Raw genomic sequence first — 15,913 nt, 5'->3', positions numbered from 1 at the left:
TCTTTACAAAGGCAGGTGCTGTAGAATCGTATTTACTAGCTCCAAGTAATGAAGGTACAGCCACATAGTGCACTCCTTGAGTCTGTGGCTCTTGAGTCTTCATTATGTGTGAAGAAATGAGCAGGTTTGTGCAATTATTTGGTATTGGTTTATTATTGTCACACGTACCAAGATATAGTGAAAAGCTTTTGTATGCGTGCCATCCAGACAGATCATTTCATACAGTGTGGTGAAAAGGTAGTGAAAAGGAAAACAGAATGCAGAATATAGCGTTACAATTACAGAGAAAGTGCAGTGCAGGGAGACAATAAGGTGCAAGGGCCACGACGAGGTTGATTGGGAGCTCAAGAGTTCATCTTCAGAGTATGAGAGGTCCATTCAAGAATCTGATAACAGTGGGATAGAAGCCATCCTTGAGCCTGGTGGTATGTGCTCTCAAGCTTTTGTATTTTCTGCTCGACGGGAGAGGGGAGAAGAGAAAATGACTGGGGTTGGAGGGGTGCTTGATTATGTTGGCTTCTTTCCTGAGGCAGCGGGAGGTGTAGACGGAGTCAGTGGAGGGCAGGTTGGTTTACGTGATGGACTGGGCTGTGTTCACAACTCTCTGCAATTTCTTGCGGTCTTGGGTAGAGCAGTTGCCATTACCAAGGTGTGATGCGTCTGGATAGGAGCAAGACAAAAATAATATAATTAGTACATGGACCTGCCTTTTGATATTGCAATAAAACAAAGCATTAAGTTATTTATTCTTACTGTATGAATTATGATACCTAATTAAAAAGATAACACTATAAACTGAATAGTTTCATTGGAACCAGCTTTACATATGATGTTAATAACTGCCATAGAGGGTTTTGATCTTGTCACGTACCTCAATAAGCCATTGAAAGAGTTTCTGTTTGCTTATAAACTAAACACATAGCAGTCTCTATTTGCCCTTCTGAGTTGCCAAGGGCCAGTCCTATTAGTGGGGTAAAATTCTGCTCATCCATTAAAACACAATGTACTACACTTGGCTGTATCCTTGGTAAAGAAATCCTCTTTCCTCAGAATCAGAATCAGGTTTTATTATCACTGACTTATAGGATGTGAAATCTATTGTTTTGCAGCAGCAGTACAGTGCAAAGACATAAAAAATTACTACAAATTACAAAGTAAATAGCTCAAAAAAAAGGAATAACGAGGTATTGTTCATGGCTTCATGGACCAATGAGAGGCAATCAATTAAAACAACTTTCTTAACTGCCCATGGGATAGAAGAATAATGCAACTAAATGGAATATTGCACTTGCTTTTCAAATAAAACAAGAAAAAATGTTTAGAGCAGGAGTCGACCATAAGGTGATCCTCTGCCTTGACAACCTTTCCACCTGAACCCCATGTGCCCTGATTTCTTCCGTGTCCAAAAGCCTATTACCTCAGCCTTCAATATACATATATAATGACCCCAGCTGCCAGATTTCTTGTTAATATTCTCTTGCATTATATCAATTCCTCTTTACCAATTTTTTCATTGTCAATTGCTGTTTTCCAATAAACCTAAGGCTTGGTGTGTATTCTGGGAAAGTTGTATGTTTTCTCTTTTGTCTTATCATCTTTAAGTAGCAATGGATGGATCACTCTTCCCATAGAGTGTGTACTTTGCAATGGAAAGACTGCAATATAATGTGTTTGCCCACTGTTTATCTAAATGTCTACGCCTCAGTGAAGCAGCCAACATAATCAAAGACCCCACCCACCCTGGAGATTCTCTCTTCTCCCCCCTCCATTGGGCAGAAGAATCAAAAGCCTCTGAAGCACATACACCAGGCTCAAGGACAGCTTCTATCCCTCTGTTATAAAAATAGTCCCTTGTACAATAAGATGGACTCTTGACCTCACAATCTACCTCATCATGGCCTTGGCACCTTATTGTCTGCCTGCACTGAACTTTCCCTGTAACTGTAACACTATATTCTGTATTCTGTTACTGCTTTGCTCATGTACTACCTCGATGTACTGATGTTGTGAAATGATCTGTATGGGTGGCATGCAAAACAATGTTTTTCACTGTAACCTCAGAACATATAACAATAATAAACCCATTTACCAGATTATCTTTTAATCTAATATCTCAGTTTAAGACAGCTCATTCCTCTAACCTACATAATTTCCTTTAGATTCAAGGTTCTCATTTCAGTCTTAAGTGTGTCACCCTCGAACTCTGTGTAAATTTTATCACTGGGTGAGCACATTTCTGCAGCAGATCCATTACAATGATGTTTCTAATTAACCCCTGCCTCATTTCACAAGACAAGTTCTAAAATAGACTGATCCCTAGCTGGTTCCATGATGTATCACCATCCCAAATCAATTCTGTGAACCTTCTCCAAGCTACTTTTGCTAATTTGATTTACCCAGTCCTGCATGAAAATTGAGGTCCCTAGTGGTTATTGCATTACCTCTGCTGCAAATTATTTTCTTGATTAATAGTCATTTTAATGACAAAAATAACCACATTCATGGTTTGGCAAATATCGTTGCATTACCTTTGCATGCATTGGAACGGATACGTGATGGGTATAAATAAAGTTGCACATCAGAGTTGCCAGTGATGATTTCCAGGCTCCGCTCTCCTGGGGAAATCAGGCTAAGGACTGAAAATTGCTTTCTTTGCATCATAATGATGGGCAAGAGGGATTACAATTTGGAACTTAAAATAATAAAAGGACTAGATTAATGTAGAGCCCATTACACTCTTTGGAAGACAAAAGGACATCCTGTCAAAACTAACACACTCCAGCCTCAAGATTAAGAACTTTTCCTTTCACTGGTGTCTGGAAGAATGCCACCTGGTGTAATCATCGTGAATTCTGCAGAGCTCCAAGGGAACTTGACAGACAAAGTGAGGGCTGTCTGGAAAGACTAACAAGGTCTTGTCTTTTATTCACTGTAGAGATCAGCACAATAAATCCTCAGCAAAAAAAATCCTATATTTAATTTACAAGCATTAACTAAAAGATTTGAAGGAACTCCAAGCACTGCTAAACTAACAAAAGCAGATGAGTCTTTCAGATTTGTTTTTTGTGTATTCTGGAAGACAAATGTAGAGTGGGAAATGTCCATCAAAAGTTCTGTACTAACTTGGAGCATACAGGGAACACCGTCTTCTGGTACTGTGGAAGCACACAATCGTATGTGGAGAAAATAAATATGTTCTTCCAAACCTACTTTTGCCACCAGAGTTAAGGTAATGAAAGCATATCTTCAGTAACCCTAAAGTCACAGCACGACCCTACACCAATATCACAAGTAGTCAGGGTCTGGAATGCCATGATTAATTCATTTCATACCATTTCTCCAATTTTCAATTAGAACTAGGTCCAATTGCTTTGTCAAGGAGTTAATTGACTGTACTTCAGCAAACTTGACCTCACAATCTACCTCATTATAGCATTACACCTTATTGTCTGTCTGCACTGCACTTTCTCTGCAACTGCAACACTATATTCTGCATTCACGGTAGTGTAGCGGCTAGCGTAAGGTTATTACAGCGCCAGCGACCTAGATTCAATTTCCGGCCTCTGTCTTTAAGGAGTTTGTACGTTCCCTCCGTGACTGCGTGGGTTTCCTTTGGGTGCTCCGGTTTCCTCCCACATTCCAAAGGTGTACGAGTTAGGAAATTGTGGGCATGCTATGTTGGCGCCAGAAGTGTGGCGACACTTGCGGGCTGCCCCCAGAACACTCTACGCAAAAGATGCATTTCACTGTGTGTTTGATGTACATGTGACTAATAAGATATCTTATCTTTTCCCTTGTACTGATGTTTTGAAATGATCTGTATGGATGGCATGCAAAACAAGTTTTTCACTGTACCTCGGTACATGTGACAATGATAATCCAATTACCAATTACCTATGACTCCTCTAAAGTGGATCAGAACTTCACTTTGTATCTCCCTAATTAACTCTACTTACAATGATCTTCTTTTCTGCAGCCCAACACCTACAGTGGTGCATTCTGGGTTTTTGAATGTGCACATTTTTAATGATTCAGAATATTTGTGGAGAGGATGTTTCCATTAGTAGGAGAGTCTAGGATCTGAGGGCACAGCCTCAGAATAAAGGGACATCCCTTTAAAACTGAGATGAGGAGGAATTTCTTTAGCCAGAGGATAGTGAACCTGTGGAATTTGTTGCCACAGAGGGTGGTGGAGGCAAAGTCATTGGGTGTATTTAAGGCAGAGATTAATAAGTTCTTGATTGGTAAGGGGGTTAAGAGTTATGATGAGAAGGCAGGAGAATGGGGTTGAGAAAAGATCAGCCATGATTGAATGGTGGAGCAGACACAATGGGCTGAATGGCCTAATTCTGCTCCTATATCTTATGATCTAAAGTCTGATATAACTGGTCAATTTTGTATTGGTAAATGATGGATGCTGTCAGATCCTCAACTGTTCACATGCACAGACTACAGTTTACAGGGAAATAGAGGCAGAATTAATAATCTTTTCACCAGGATGGTACCAGGATTGGAGGACTTTAATTATGGAGAGAGAACATAGAACAGTACAGCACAGTGAAGGCCCTTCGGCCCACGATGTTGTGCCGACCTATATAAACACCTACTCCATGGTCAATCTAACCCTTCCCTCCTACATAGCCCGTAACCCTCCATTTTTCTTACATCCATGTGCCTATCTAAGAGTCTTTTAAATTTCCCTATTGTATCAGCCTCTACCATCACCCCCGGCAGTGCGTTCCAGGCACCCACCACTCTCTGTGTAAAAAAAAACCTACCTCTGACATTTCCCCTAAACTTTCCTCCTCTGACCTTAAACTGATGAGCGATTGGATAAGTCGGAACAAAGGATGCTGAGGGATGACTTGATAAAAGTACTTAAGATTACAAGAGGCCGAGTTAGGTTAGATAGTTCAAAATCTTTTTCCCATCGTAGTGGTATCAAAAAAAAGAGAGGATGGTTTTAAGGTAAGAAGTTGGGGTTTAAAGGGGATCTGAGGAGTATTTTTTTCACAGAGAGAGGTTAGTACAATAAGATGGACTCTTGATCTCACAATCTACCTCGTTTATGACCTTGCACCTTACTGTCTGCCTGCACTGGACTTTCCCTGTAATTGTAACATGTTATTCTGCATTCTGTTATTGTTTTCCCTTGTACTACCTCAATGCCCTGATGTGATGAAATGATCTGTATGGATGGCATGCAAAACAAAATTTTTCACTGTACCTTGGTAAGATAAGATATCTTTATTAGTCACATGTACATCAAAACACACAGTGAAATGCATCTTTTTGCACAGAGTGTTCGGGGGGCAGCCCGCAAGTGTCTCCACGCTTCCGGCGCCAACATAGCATGCCCAAAACTTCCTAACCTGTACGTCTTTGGAATGTGGGAGGAAACCGGAGCACCCGGAGGAAACCCACGCAGACACGGGGAGAACGTACAAACTCCTTACAGACAGTGGCGGGAATTGAACCCGGTTCGCTGGCGCTGTAAAGCATTACGCTAACCGCTACACTACCGTGCCTGCCCGGTATGTGACGATGACAAACCAATTTATCAATTTACACACAAATTTTAATTTACACATGACTCTAATGACCTTAGGTAAAATCCCCCAGACAGGCCAAAGCTTGGGATTAATTCATTGAAAGTTCTGAAAGGTGTAATGGCCAATTTTATATAGGGTGCAAACATGGTCTCCTAGTTTTTGTTTTAGTGTTGCAATTGTTAACTCGACAAAGGGGGCCCGCCAATGGAGATGGCAACCAGGAGAGACCATGCAGATGGTTCATTGAGGAACTGTTCGGGGAACACAGATGGAATAGTGGTTCCACTTCTAAAGTTGTGAAGCCTTATACATTACAGATGTGGCACCTTCAGTGCAAATCTTAATCATGAAGTGCTTATAATAGTCAGAGTGTAAAAAAAAATGGCAAGCATCCTGCCCACTTACATTCCTTTGTCACAGATCAGACGAAAAAAAATTATGAAATTATAGGGCATGTTTTTGAAGCAATTATAGTATCAGACAACAGGGCAGAGTGGATGGCAGTATTACATTCACCGTGTCTATCAAATTCAAAGCTTCTTGCATTTGCTGAGAATTGAAAGCGAGAAGCAATTACAATCCTATACATTCTTGGCAGAGCTCTCACATGTTCAGTGCTGTAAGGTTTAGTGAAGTGATATGACCTGCTTCGGAGTTGGGACTTGCCGGGATTCAAGAACAGGCAAAAATGTGTTGAACTGAGTCTCGCTGCTCAGGTGTTGCAAACCACTGACCACATCAGAGCACTTAAGGTGGCGAGATATGAATAATTCCAGATAAACAGGCAATAAATCAAAAAGGCATTGGCCATTATTTTACTTTACCACAAAGAAAGTTTTGGCTCAGAGTTTTAAATATGACACTTTGGGTTATTCTTGACATATCCCAGACTTAAAAATGTGAAAGCAAGTCGATTTTTTTTATATAAATTGTTGCCAACTGGTTATGCAATTTGCGAAGGTGTTAGCTGTGGTGCCTTTGAAGACCCATGTGTTCAGAAGTGAAAAAATATAATGCTGCTATTGCATCAGCTTGGGGCTTTATTTGGAGAAAGCTTTTTAACTGGCAGAAGGACTGATCATAATCAGAGAAGACCGCAATGCGGTTCCAATGAATTCCCTCATATTTGGTCCTGTCTCCACGCCACCACTTCAGTTCTCAAGGCTGTCACAACAGTTTGTGGAGCGGATTTCTCCCACTCCTATAGAGACATAATCAGTACCAAAAATTTACAAAAAGAGCAGCAACTCTTACAGTGTGTTTGAGACATCTGCACAGACAACAGTGGATGATTCAATTCTTTTCATATAATTATCTGCAAGCTGATAATCCAAGTCAGAACACTTGTTCATGTGTCTAAATTTCAAACTTTACTGCCTCTGATATACAATGTGAAATCTACCTCATAACTTCATGATAGCTTGATTACAAGGTATTAGGAATTCAAGTATGCAGGCACGGCTTCTGAAAGATTTTTATCTTATGGCTTCTCAGTTGATGCTGAAACCCTTATCCATGCTTTTGTTGCCTTTGATGAACCACACATCCAAAACTTTGCTGCCTGTGTCCAAATTCCATCAACCCATATACTCACTGATCTACATTGGCTCCCGGTTAACAACACCTCAGACTTAGAATTCTAACCTTGTTTTCAAAATGCTTCCATGGCTTCACCCCGTAATCACAAGGATATGATTGTGCTGGAGAGGGACCAAGGTGTTGTCAGAATTGGAGTATTACAGTTAGAAGGAGAGACTGTACAGTCTGGGTTTGTTTTTCCTGGAGTGGATGAGGCTGAGGGGTGGTCTGATAGAGGTATCCAAAATTATGAGGGGGATATTACGGATAGATGGTAAAAAAATCTTTTTTACATGGGGTATGTCCAAGACAAGAGTGGATAAGTTTAAGGTGAGAGGTAGGAAGATTAGAGGAGGTCTGAGGGGGAACTTTTTTCACACTGAGGGTAGTTAGAGTCTGCAGCCTGAAGAGGTGGTGGGGTCACATATAACATTTAAGACAAGTATCTTGAATTACTGAGGCATAAGAGGCTATAGACTTAGTGCAGGTACATTAGATGAGTGTAGATAGGTACAATGGTCAGCACGGACATGATGGGCTGAAGGGCCTGTTTCTATGCTGTATGACTTTATGACACTTTCTCTCTCATGTCTGCCACTCCTGTAGCTCTCAGAACTGTGACCCGAACTGTTAACTTTGTCTCTCTCACCATAGATACTGACTGACCTGCTGAGTACATCGAGATTTTCCATTTTTATTGCAACTTGTTGTCGTTGTCCTCGGAAGGTGCACAGCAACAGCAAGTCACAATCAAAATAATCAAAGCCCTTTGACCATTTTACATTCCGGTTTGCTCTCCTCGTGCTCCCCACCCTGCCTGTACATTGCTCTGAATCTCTCCAACATTTCTGTTCAGCCATCATAGGAACCCTTGCTGCGATAAATTCTGCTTTCCCCTCTTACTCAGATCCAACCTGATTGGGTTTCCCTTCACTATTATTTTACAGTGTTTGATTTTCGTTCTCGACTATTTGTGGCCAGCTCTCTCTGCCTTGAACCCTTGACTAGTTGTCTATCTCTGCCACCCATTTCTTTACAAGTGATATGTCATGCTTCAACCCTCCCCCTAATGGCTATCTGTAGGATGACTCCTCCTCTTCCTCGCCTTGCTTTCAGAACCTGCACCCCAACCAACAATTGAATTGTAGCATTGTTATAGCAGAGCAGAAGGCCATTTGTCCCATCAAGTCAGTGCTAGCTCCCAGTAGAGCAATCCCATCAGTGCTGTCCCTGACAGTCCACTCTTGGGAACCGCTTCTCTCTCGCTACCCTCGCCAAACCAGTCAGGTTCTAATCCACCTCTGTCAAATCTCCTGTCAACCCCTGTGCTCCAAGGAGAACAGCCCCAACATCCCTGGAGCAACAAAGTGGAGCAGTGAGTAGAGCTGCTACCTCACGGCTCCAGAGATCCAGGTTCGATCCTGACCTCTGCTGCTGCTCTGTGGAGAGTTTGCATGTTCTCCCACGTGGCGTGCTCCGATTTCCTCCCACATCCCAATGGCGGCAGGTTGATGGTGGCTGCTGTAAATTGCTCCTAGTGTATAAATGGATGGTAGAGTCTAGGGGGAGTTGATAGGGATCTGGGGAGAATGAAATAGGATGAGTGTAGGATTAGTGTAAGTGGATGATACTCAGCACATTTGTTAGGCTGTTGCTGTGCTGTGTGACTCTATGATTCCAGTCTGGACCTGGGGCTCTTGTCTCACCACTCCCCTTCTCCTCTTTACACTGGCCATCTCCCCTCTCCACTCTCAGTCCTGATGCAGGGTCTCGACCTGAAACGTCAACAATTCCTTTCCTCCCACAGATGTTGCTCAACCCGCTGAGTTCCTCCAGCAGATTGTTTGTTATTCCAGATTCCAGCATCTGCGGTCTCTTGTGTCTGTGTCTCTAGACCTTGTTGGTACCTGCATCACCTGCATGTCTTCCTCTCACTTTCCACTCCTGATCCTGGTGCGAAGTAATGCTGCCGACTTCATTTGAACACTGCTCCAAAGCCTTGTAACGGTGGCGAGCTGCCAAAGGTTTGTCTAGCTCGAGGTTTATTTGCCTTTCAGAGCTTATCCTGCCTCACCCGGACACCTCCAGGGTGCGGAAGGTCAGCTTGATCTGCCTTCTTCATCTGGAGACGGGCAGCAAGCAGGACCTGTCCCACAATCAGGGGCCCAGCCTGTTCCTTTTAGACAGCAGAGTCAGCACCCACCGTGCTTTCACGAACTCTAGAGCAAAGTGGGAAGAAGGCACATTTGAATATAAATTGATTTAAATTGATTTTGTGAAAAAGGTAAAAGTAGGGAACGTAAACATAATAGTTTTCCATTTCACATAACATCTACTGAAAAAACTATGAAGTAAATGAGCAAGGCATAGAGGGATATGGGATTAAACCAGACAAGTGGGATTAGTATAGATAGGCATGATGGTCAGCATTGACATGGTGGGCTGAAGGACCTGATTCTATGGTGTACAACTCTATGACCTGTGTACTTAAAATGGTGACTCCTCTCAGGAAGACTCCCACTTAACGTATTGTCTATTCCTAATTTTGCAAATGTCTCTGAATTCTCTCATGTATCCATCTTCAACCTATGTTTCGATTCTGCCCGTTTCTAAATGTAGGAGTTTACCCCATCAAGTGCCCACACATCCCCTTCAGTAAGTGTACAACTGTTGCCCAATAATGTATTGCACTGGTGCGCTTGGCTCTTCAACTCCTTATTAAACAGTCTCACTCAGAGCAATTGCACAGTGCCTTGGTGAGAGTACACTGCAGCACTGCATGCTGGTTCAGTCTCTTTACCTTGGACAACCACAGCTTCTTCCCCACTGCCGTCAGGTTCTTGAATCCGCTTGAACCCTAATTCTACCTCAGACTATATTTCCTCAACTTGCACTAATGTTGTTGCATTATCTTTGTTTATTGTGTGGTGTAAGTTTATGTCAATTTAAGTTGATGTAACTTATGTTTGTCATATTTATAATGCACTGTGCTGCTGCTGTAATAAGCTAACTTTCATGGCATTTATACACCAGGTATGTATCCCCGTGACAACAAACTTGAACTTGAAAAACTTGAACTTGAAAACTTGAACTTAAGAAAGGACATACTGATCATGAAGTAAGTGCAACGGCGGTTCACCAGACAGAATCTTGGAATAGTGGATTGTGATAGGGGGAGAGATTGGGTTGGCTGGACCTGCATTCGCTGGTATTTAGAAGAATGAGAGGAGATCGAATTGAAACACGCAAAGTTTTGACAGGGCTCAGCTGGCTGGATATAGGGAAACCATAGGTCACAGGATATAGGAAGATATTTGGGACTGAGATGAGAAGAATTTCTTTATTTACACACAGGTGACAATCCTGTGGAATTCTCTACACAGAAGGGGATAGAGGCCAGGTCATTGAGTACATATTTGAGAAAGAGATGGATAGATCTCTAGTTGCAAAAGGGGTGTGGGTAATGAGCAGGAATTTAATATAGAAATAGAGGGTCAACCATGATTGCACCGAATGGCAGAGCAGCTGGAAAGGCCAAAAGGCCTACTCCTGTTCCTATTGCCGACGTTTCAATGTCGTCACTATGGGGGGACCGTTATCCCCCTTCAATGACAGCATTTTCTTTCCCCCAGTGCTCCCCATACAATTCATCCACTCTCACTCCTCGATAATATTCTACACTGATTTAAAAAAAGCTCCAGCTCATCAAAGCATGAAAGCACATTCCTTTTTCTAGATTTAGCTACACATGCTTCCTATACAAGATTAACCTGTAATAATCTTAGATTAGATTAATTTATACTAATTTTACACCATTACCATACACAATACTGGAAATATGGCTGTATGTATGTTTGCTTGATAAAATATAACCAAACTAGATGAAAAAAAAAGTCAATGAGGAATTTCATTTATACACAACCTCTGAAATTCGTGGATGGACTGTGGTGGGGATTAAAGTGGAGAACAATTTGGACATTTATTGACTTCTAGGGGATAGTGCAGTTGGAGATCATGTCCTGTTACTGTCTCACTTTTATTAGCTATTTAAGAGGTGTTTGGCAGGAGGAACGGTTTAAAAGCATTACTGAATTTATAACTGGGCTGTTAATTGTGTGTTAACCTTAGACATGAAAATGATGAAGTTTTTTATCTTTAAAATGAAACAAGTACAAATATTTGCAATGATGATCTATCTAAAATAAAGAAATAAAGCTCACTTTTGATTCTTTTGAGCTGAACAGATGTTTGAACCGCTGAGTAAAGATTTACTTTCAAAAAAAACACGCAGTGGACTATTTAAATTTGGATCCATTGCAGGATGAAGTGTAGGGTGAAGGGTCTGTAAAATGTCTATTAATTTCCTGAATCTTTAAAATTGGTGTGGTTTTAGAAAATCGAGGGCTGGGCTGCAGTATGACATTGTTCATAATATATGCAATACAACAATGGCCTGATACAAGAGGGTAATTTAATTGGAGCAAAAACCTGCAGATGGTGGAAATCTGAAACAAAATGGGAAGTGTTGGAAGCCTTCAGCACTCAGGCAGCATCAGTGGGGACAGAAACGGAGTCATGGTTTCAAGTCAAGGACCCTTCACCGGAACAAGAAAAGTGAGAAAAAGTTGCAGAGAGGAAGGAGGGATGGAGCGAACTGACCCTATTCTTGCTCTGACCGGTAGGAGAAGGGTGTGAGATGGGGTGGAGGGCTCTGTCATTGTCCTCGAGTGGAAGCCATGGTGAAGGAAAGTGGAAGGCATCTCGAAGACACGAGTGTGGATGGCTCACCATTGGAGCAGATATGATGGAGACAAAAAAACTGCAAGAAAAAGAAAAAAAGAAACTTCTACAGATGCACTGTTGAAAGTATCCTGACTGGTTACATCATGGCCTGGTATGGCAATTCCAATGCACAAGAACGCAAGAGGCTGCAGACAGTAGTGGGCACAGCCTGGTCCATCATGGGCACAGTCCTCCCCACCACTGAAAGCGTCTATGAGGTGAGACCGCAAGGTGGTGGCGTCTATCATCAGGGATCTCCACCATCTGGGTTGTGCCATCTTCTCATGACCACCATCGGGCAGGAGGTACAGAAACCTGAAGTCCCACACCAGCGGGTTCAGAAGCAGCTACAACCATTAGGTTCTTGAACCAACCTGCACAACCCTAACATTACCTCAGCAATGGAACGCTATGGACCACCTCTTAGAGTATAGAGCACCACAACAGGGATAGAGACCCTTCAGCCCAACGAGTCCATGCTGACCACAGTGCCCACCCAGCTAGTCCCAATTTCCTGCGTTCGGCCCATATTCCTCGAAGCCCCGCCCCTCCATGTACCAACCCAAATGCTTCTTAAATGATATTATTGTACCTGCCTCAACCACTTCCTCTGACAACTCGTTCCATATACCCACCACCCTCTGTGTGAAAGAGTTGCCCCTCAGGTCCCTTTTAAGTCTTTCTCCTCTCACCCTAAACCTATTCCCCCTAATTCTGTTTTCCTCTACCCTGGGGAAAAGACTGTTTCTATCCACCTTATCTATGCATCTTGTAATTTTAAACATTTCCATAAGGTCACCCCTCATTCTCCTACATTCCAAGGAATAAAGTCCTAGCAACAGCCTTGTAAATCTTTTCTGAGCTCTTTCCAGTTTAACCACGTCTTTCCTATAACGGGCTGACCCAAACTATACACACTGGTGTGGTCTCACCAAAGACTTGTACAACAGCAACTCCAATACTCAGTGCCCTGACTGATGAAGGCCAGCGTGTTAAAAGCCTTTGTCACCACCCTGTTTAACTCTGAAGCTGCTTTCAATGGACTCTGCACTTGCACTCCTAGGTCCCTCTGTTCCATTGCGCTCCCTAGTGTCCTACCATTCATAGTACAAGTCCTACCCTGGTCTGATTTTCCAAAACGTGACACCTCACACTTATCCGCATTGAAATCCATTTGCCACTCCTTGGCCCGCTTCCCTGACTGATCAAGATCCCCCTGTAACCTTCTTCACTGTCAACAAAACCTCCTAATTTCATGTCATCTGCAAACTTACTGATCAAGCCTTGTGCATTCGCATCCAAATCATTTATATAAATAACGAACAACAAGGGTCCCAACACCAACCCCTGCGACACACCATGAGTCACCGGCCTCCGCTCCAAGAAACAACCTTCAACCACTACTCTCTGCATCCCACCTCCGAGCCAATTTTGAATCCACCTAACGAGCTCTCCCTGAATTCCATGGGACCTAACCTTCCAGACCAGCCTACCAGGTGGGACCTTGTCAAAGGCCTTGATAAAGTCCAAATAGACAACATCCACTGCCCTCCCCCATCCACCTTTTGGTTACCTCTTTGAAAAAAACTCTAAAAGGTTCATCAAGCTTTACTACCATGGACTTGTCTCGAATAGTTTTCTTTTTTGCAGTAATGTTTTGTTCTGTACAGTCCTTTTTTTCCTTTACTATCTTGTGTAATTTATGTATAATTTAAGTATAACTTGTTCTGTGTATTGTTGTCTGAACCTATGTGCATGTGATGCTGCTGCAAGCAAGTTTTCTATTGTACCTATACCTCACTGTACTTGAGCACATGACAATAAACTCGATTTGATTTGACTTGAGATTAGAATAGAGTCCTTAGAGGAAGAAGGGTGGGAGGAGGTGTACGTGAGTTAGCTGGGAGAGTCTGTGGATACTGGTGACTATTTTACAGGATAATTTAATCCTGTGTTTTAAAGATCAGGCTGATGTTTCCAATAGTTTATGTTGCTTTAAACATTTTTTAAAATCCATTTATTGCCCATTCTTAATTGCCTTTTAACTGAATGGCTTGCTGAACCATTTCAGAAGGTGTCTAAGAGGCAACCCGATTGGTGGGTCTGGAGTTGGATATAAACCATACTGGGTCAGGACAGCTTCCTTCCTTGAAGGGCATTAGTGAATGAGATAGGTTTTAACAATGATCCTGTAATTTTGTTGTCATCATTACTCCTGACCAGCTTTTTTATTTAAATGCCAGATTATTAACTGAATTTAAGTTCAGTTGCCACAGTGGGATTTGAACTCATGTCTCTGGACTATTAGTTCTGGTTTCTGGATTACCTGTCTGCTCTACCACTATACCATTTGAATTGCAAGCCATTGAATCATCACTATATAGCAACATCATTTTGTTTACTGTGCATAACCACTATATCTCTCTCTTTCTCCAGATATATAAATTACATACAGCTTTTAATATAACAATCTCATCTTTCAAGAGATAATTACTGAGGCAAAACAGCCACAAAGACCACACAGGCTTTATTTTGCTACTAACTAGAACACTTAAGTTAAATCCTCATGGAACTGGCAGTGTGTGGAGACAAGCTTGAACTGTGTTGAACCTGTAACAAAGCCAGCCTCAGATAATCTGTAACTGGTCATTGTCACAGCAAAGCCACCATCACATGTGCTTCATTAGAAGCAACCTTCACCTCCAGGGGGCACTTGATTCCTGTATCCTCAGAAAAAATAACCGTCTCCCTCAAAGACCCTTTGGCAACTGATAATGTGAATAAATGTCATTGTTTCCAGCAAGCTTTTGCATTTAAACTCAAGACAAACCGAAACAGAGCTTCAGGCCAGTTTAATGTTAAACATGGTGCAACATGCACTATGCTACAGTGGATGCATCTCCATCAGTGAAGCAGCACTGCCTGAGGGTACATGCAGCACTCTGCCTATGAAAACCCCTAACTGCTAGTAATTTTCCACAACGGGTGATAAACATAGGTGTTTGTTCACCTCATGAGCTCTCCAAATTGAAGATCCTTTGGCTGTATGCAGAGATGCTGGTCTTAATAACTTCACACTTGTTCTAAAATTTGAGGCTGTTGTTGCTTCTCTGGATATAAATACATTTAACTCAGCCTTAAGTGAAAATGCACACTTTTACAATAACAGACTGCTCAAATTGACCATTCTACTTGGGACAATGGTATGCCATTTTTTTTTGCGATGAGAATGAAAATTTCAGTAAAAAAAAAATCAGCCTATTTGTGGAAATCTGTGATCTGTTACGAAGCCGTGTAGAGAGGTGCTACCAGTGAAGCTTCTCCTGCACTGTGCAACATTTCAAACAATGTGCTTTATAAAAGGCAAACAGAAATACAGAAGCAGCTGGTTGGGAACACTGAAATGACTTCATTATCCCTCAGCTATGTTTCCTGCTCATGGAAACACTCAACCTCTCTCCGCCACCCCCCAAAGCACTGCACCGCACCCACTGCTCCTTTCCGTGCACTGTCTACAACGTACAAGTACTCATGGTGAACTAAGCACATAGGGAGAGAATACTGCAGGGGTGGAAAATGGACTGTGCATTTGCCGTAACAAAAATGACCTGTACTTATATAACACCTTCAATGTAGCAAACATCCCAGGCGCATTAATAAACAGAATTTGGTAATCCTAACCCTAGAAACATAGAAAATCGGGTAAGTAGGCCATTCAGCCCTTTGAGCCTGCTCTACCATTTAATATGGATGATGATCTATCTCAATTGCATTTTCTGCTCTCTCCCTATATCATTTGCATCCAGAAGTTTTTCCGTCTCCTCCTGAAATATGTTTAATTGCATAACTGATTATACCTGATGGCCAACTGCTTGATTGAAATGGTAAGTTTTAAGAGACCTGAAAAGGGGAACGAGGAGCAGTTTAGGGAAGGAATTCCAGAGATCAGGGCCAAGTTAGCTGAAGGCATGGCCACCATCAGTCGAACAGTTAAAATGGGA

General features: G+C 42.1%; 1 protein-coding gene across 1 annotated transcript in view; it reads right to left on the bottom strand.

The window, feature by feature from the left end:
• Window positions 1-216: 216 nt before the first annotated feature.
• The window catches only part of LOC127584780 (leucine-rich melanocyte differentiation-associated protein-like), a 755,871-nt gene continuing 740,174 nt past the window's right edge, over window positions 217-15,913 (bottom strand). The window contains exon 7 of the mRNA XM_052041759.1: window positions 217-660. Coding sequence (XP_051897719.1) covers window positions 572-660 — 89 coding nt within the window. The 3' untranslated portion in view covers window positions 217-571. The remainder of the gene's footprint in view (window positions 661-15,913) is intronic.

This window comes from Pristis pectinata, chromosome 30, assembly GCF_009764475.1.
Source record: "Pristis pectinata isolate sPriPec2 chromosome 30, sPriPec2.1.pri, whole genome shotgun sequence".
Classification (NCBI taxonomy): domain Eukaryota; kingdom Metazoa; phylum Chordata; class Chondrichthyes; order Rhinopristiformes; family Pristidae; genus Pristis; species Pristis pectinata.
Note: the sequence above shows the minus strand (reverse complement) of the source record. Positions and strands in the feature narration are given on the sequence as shown.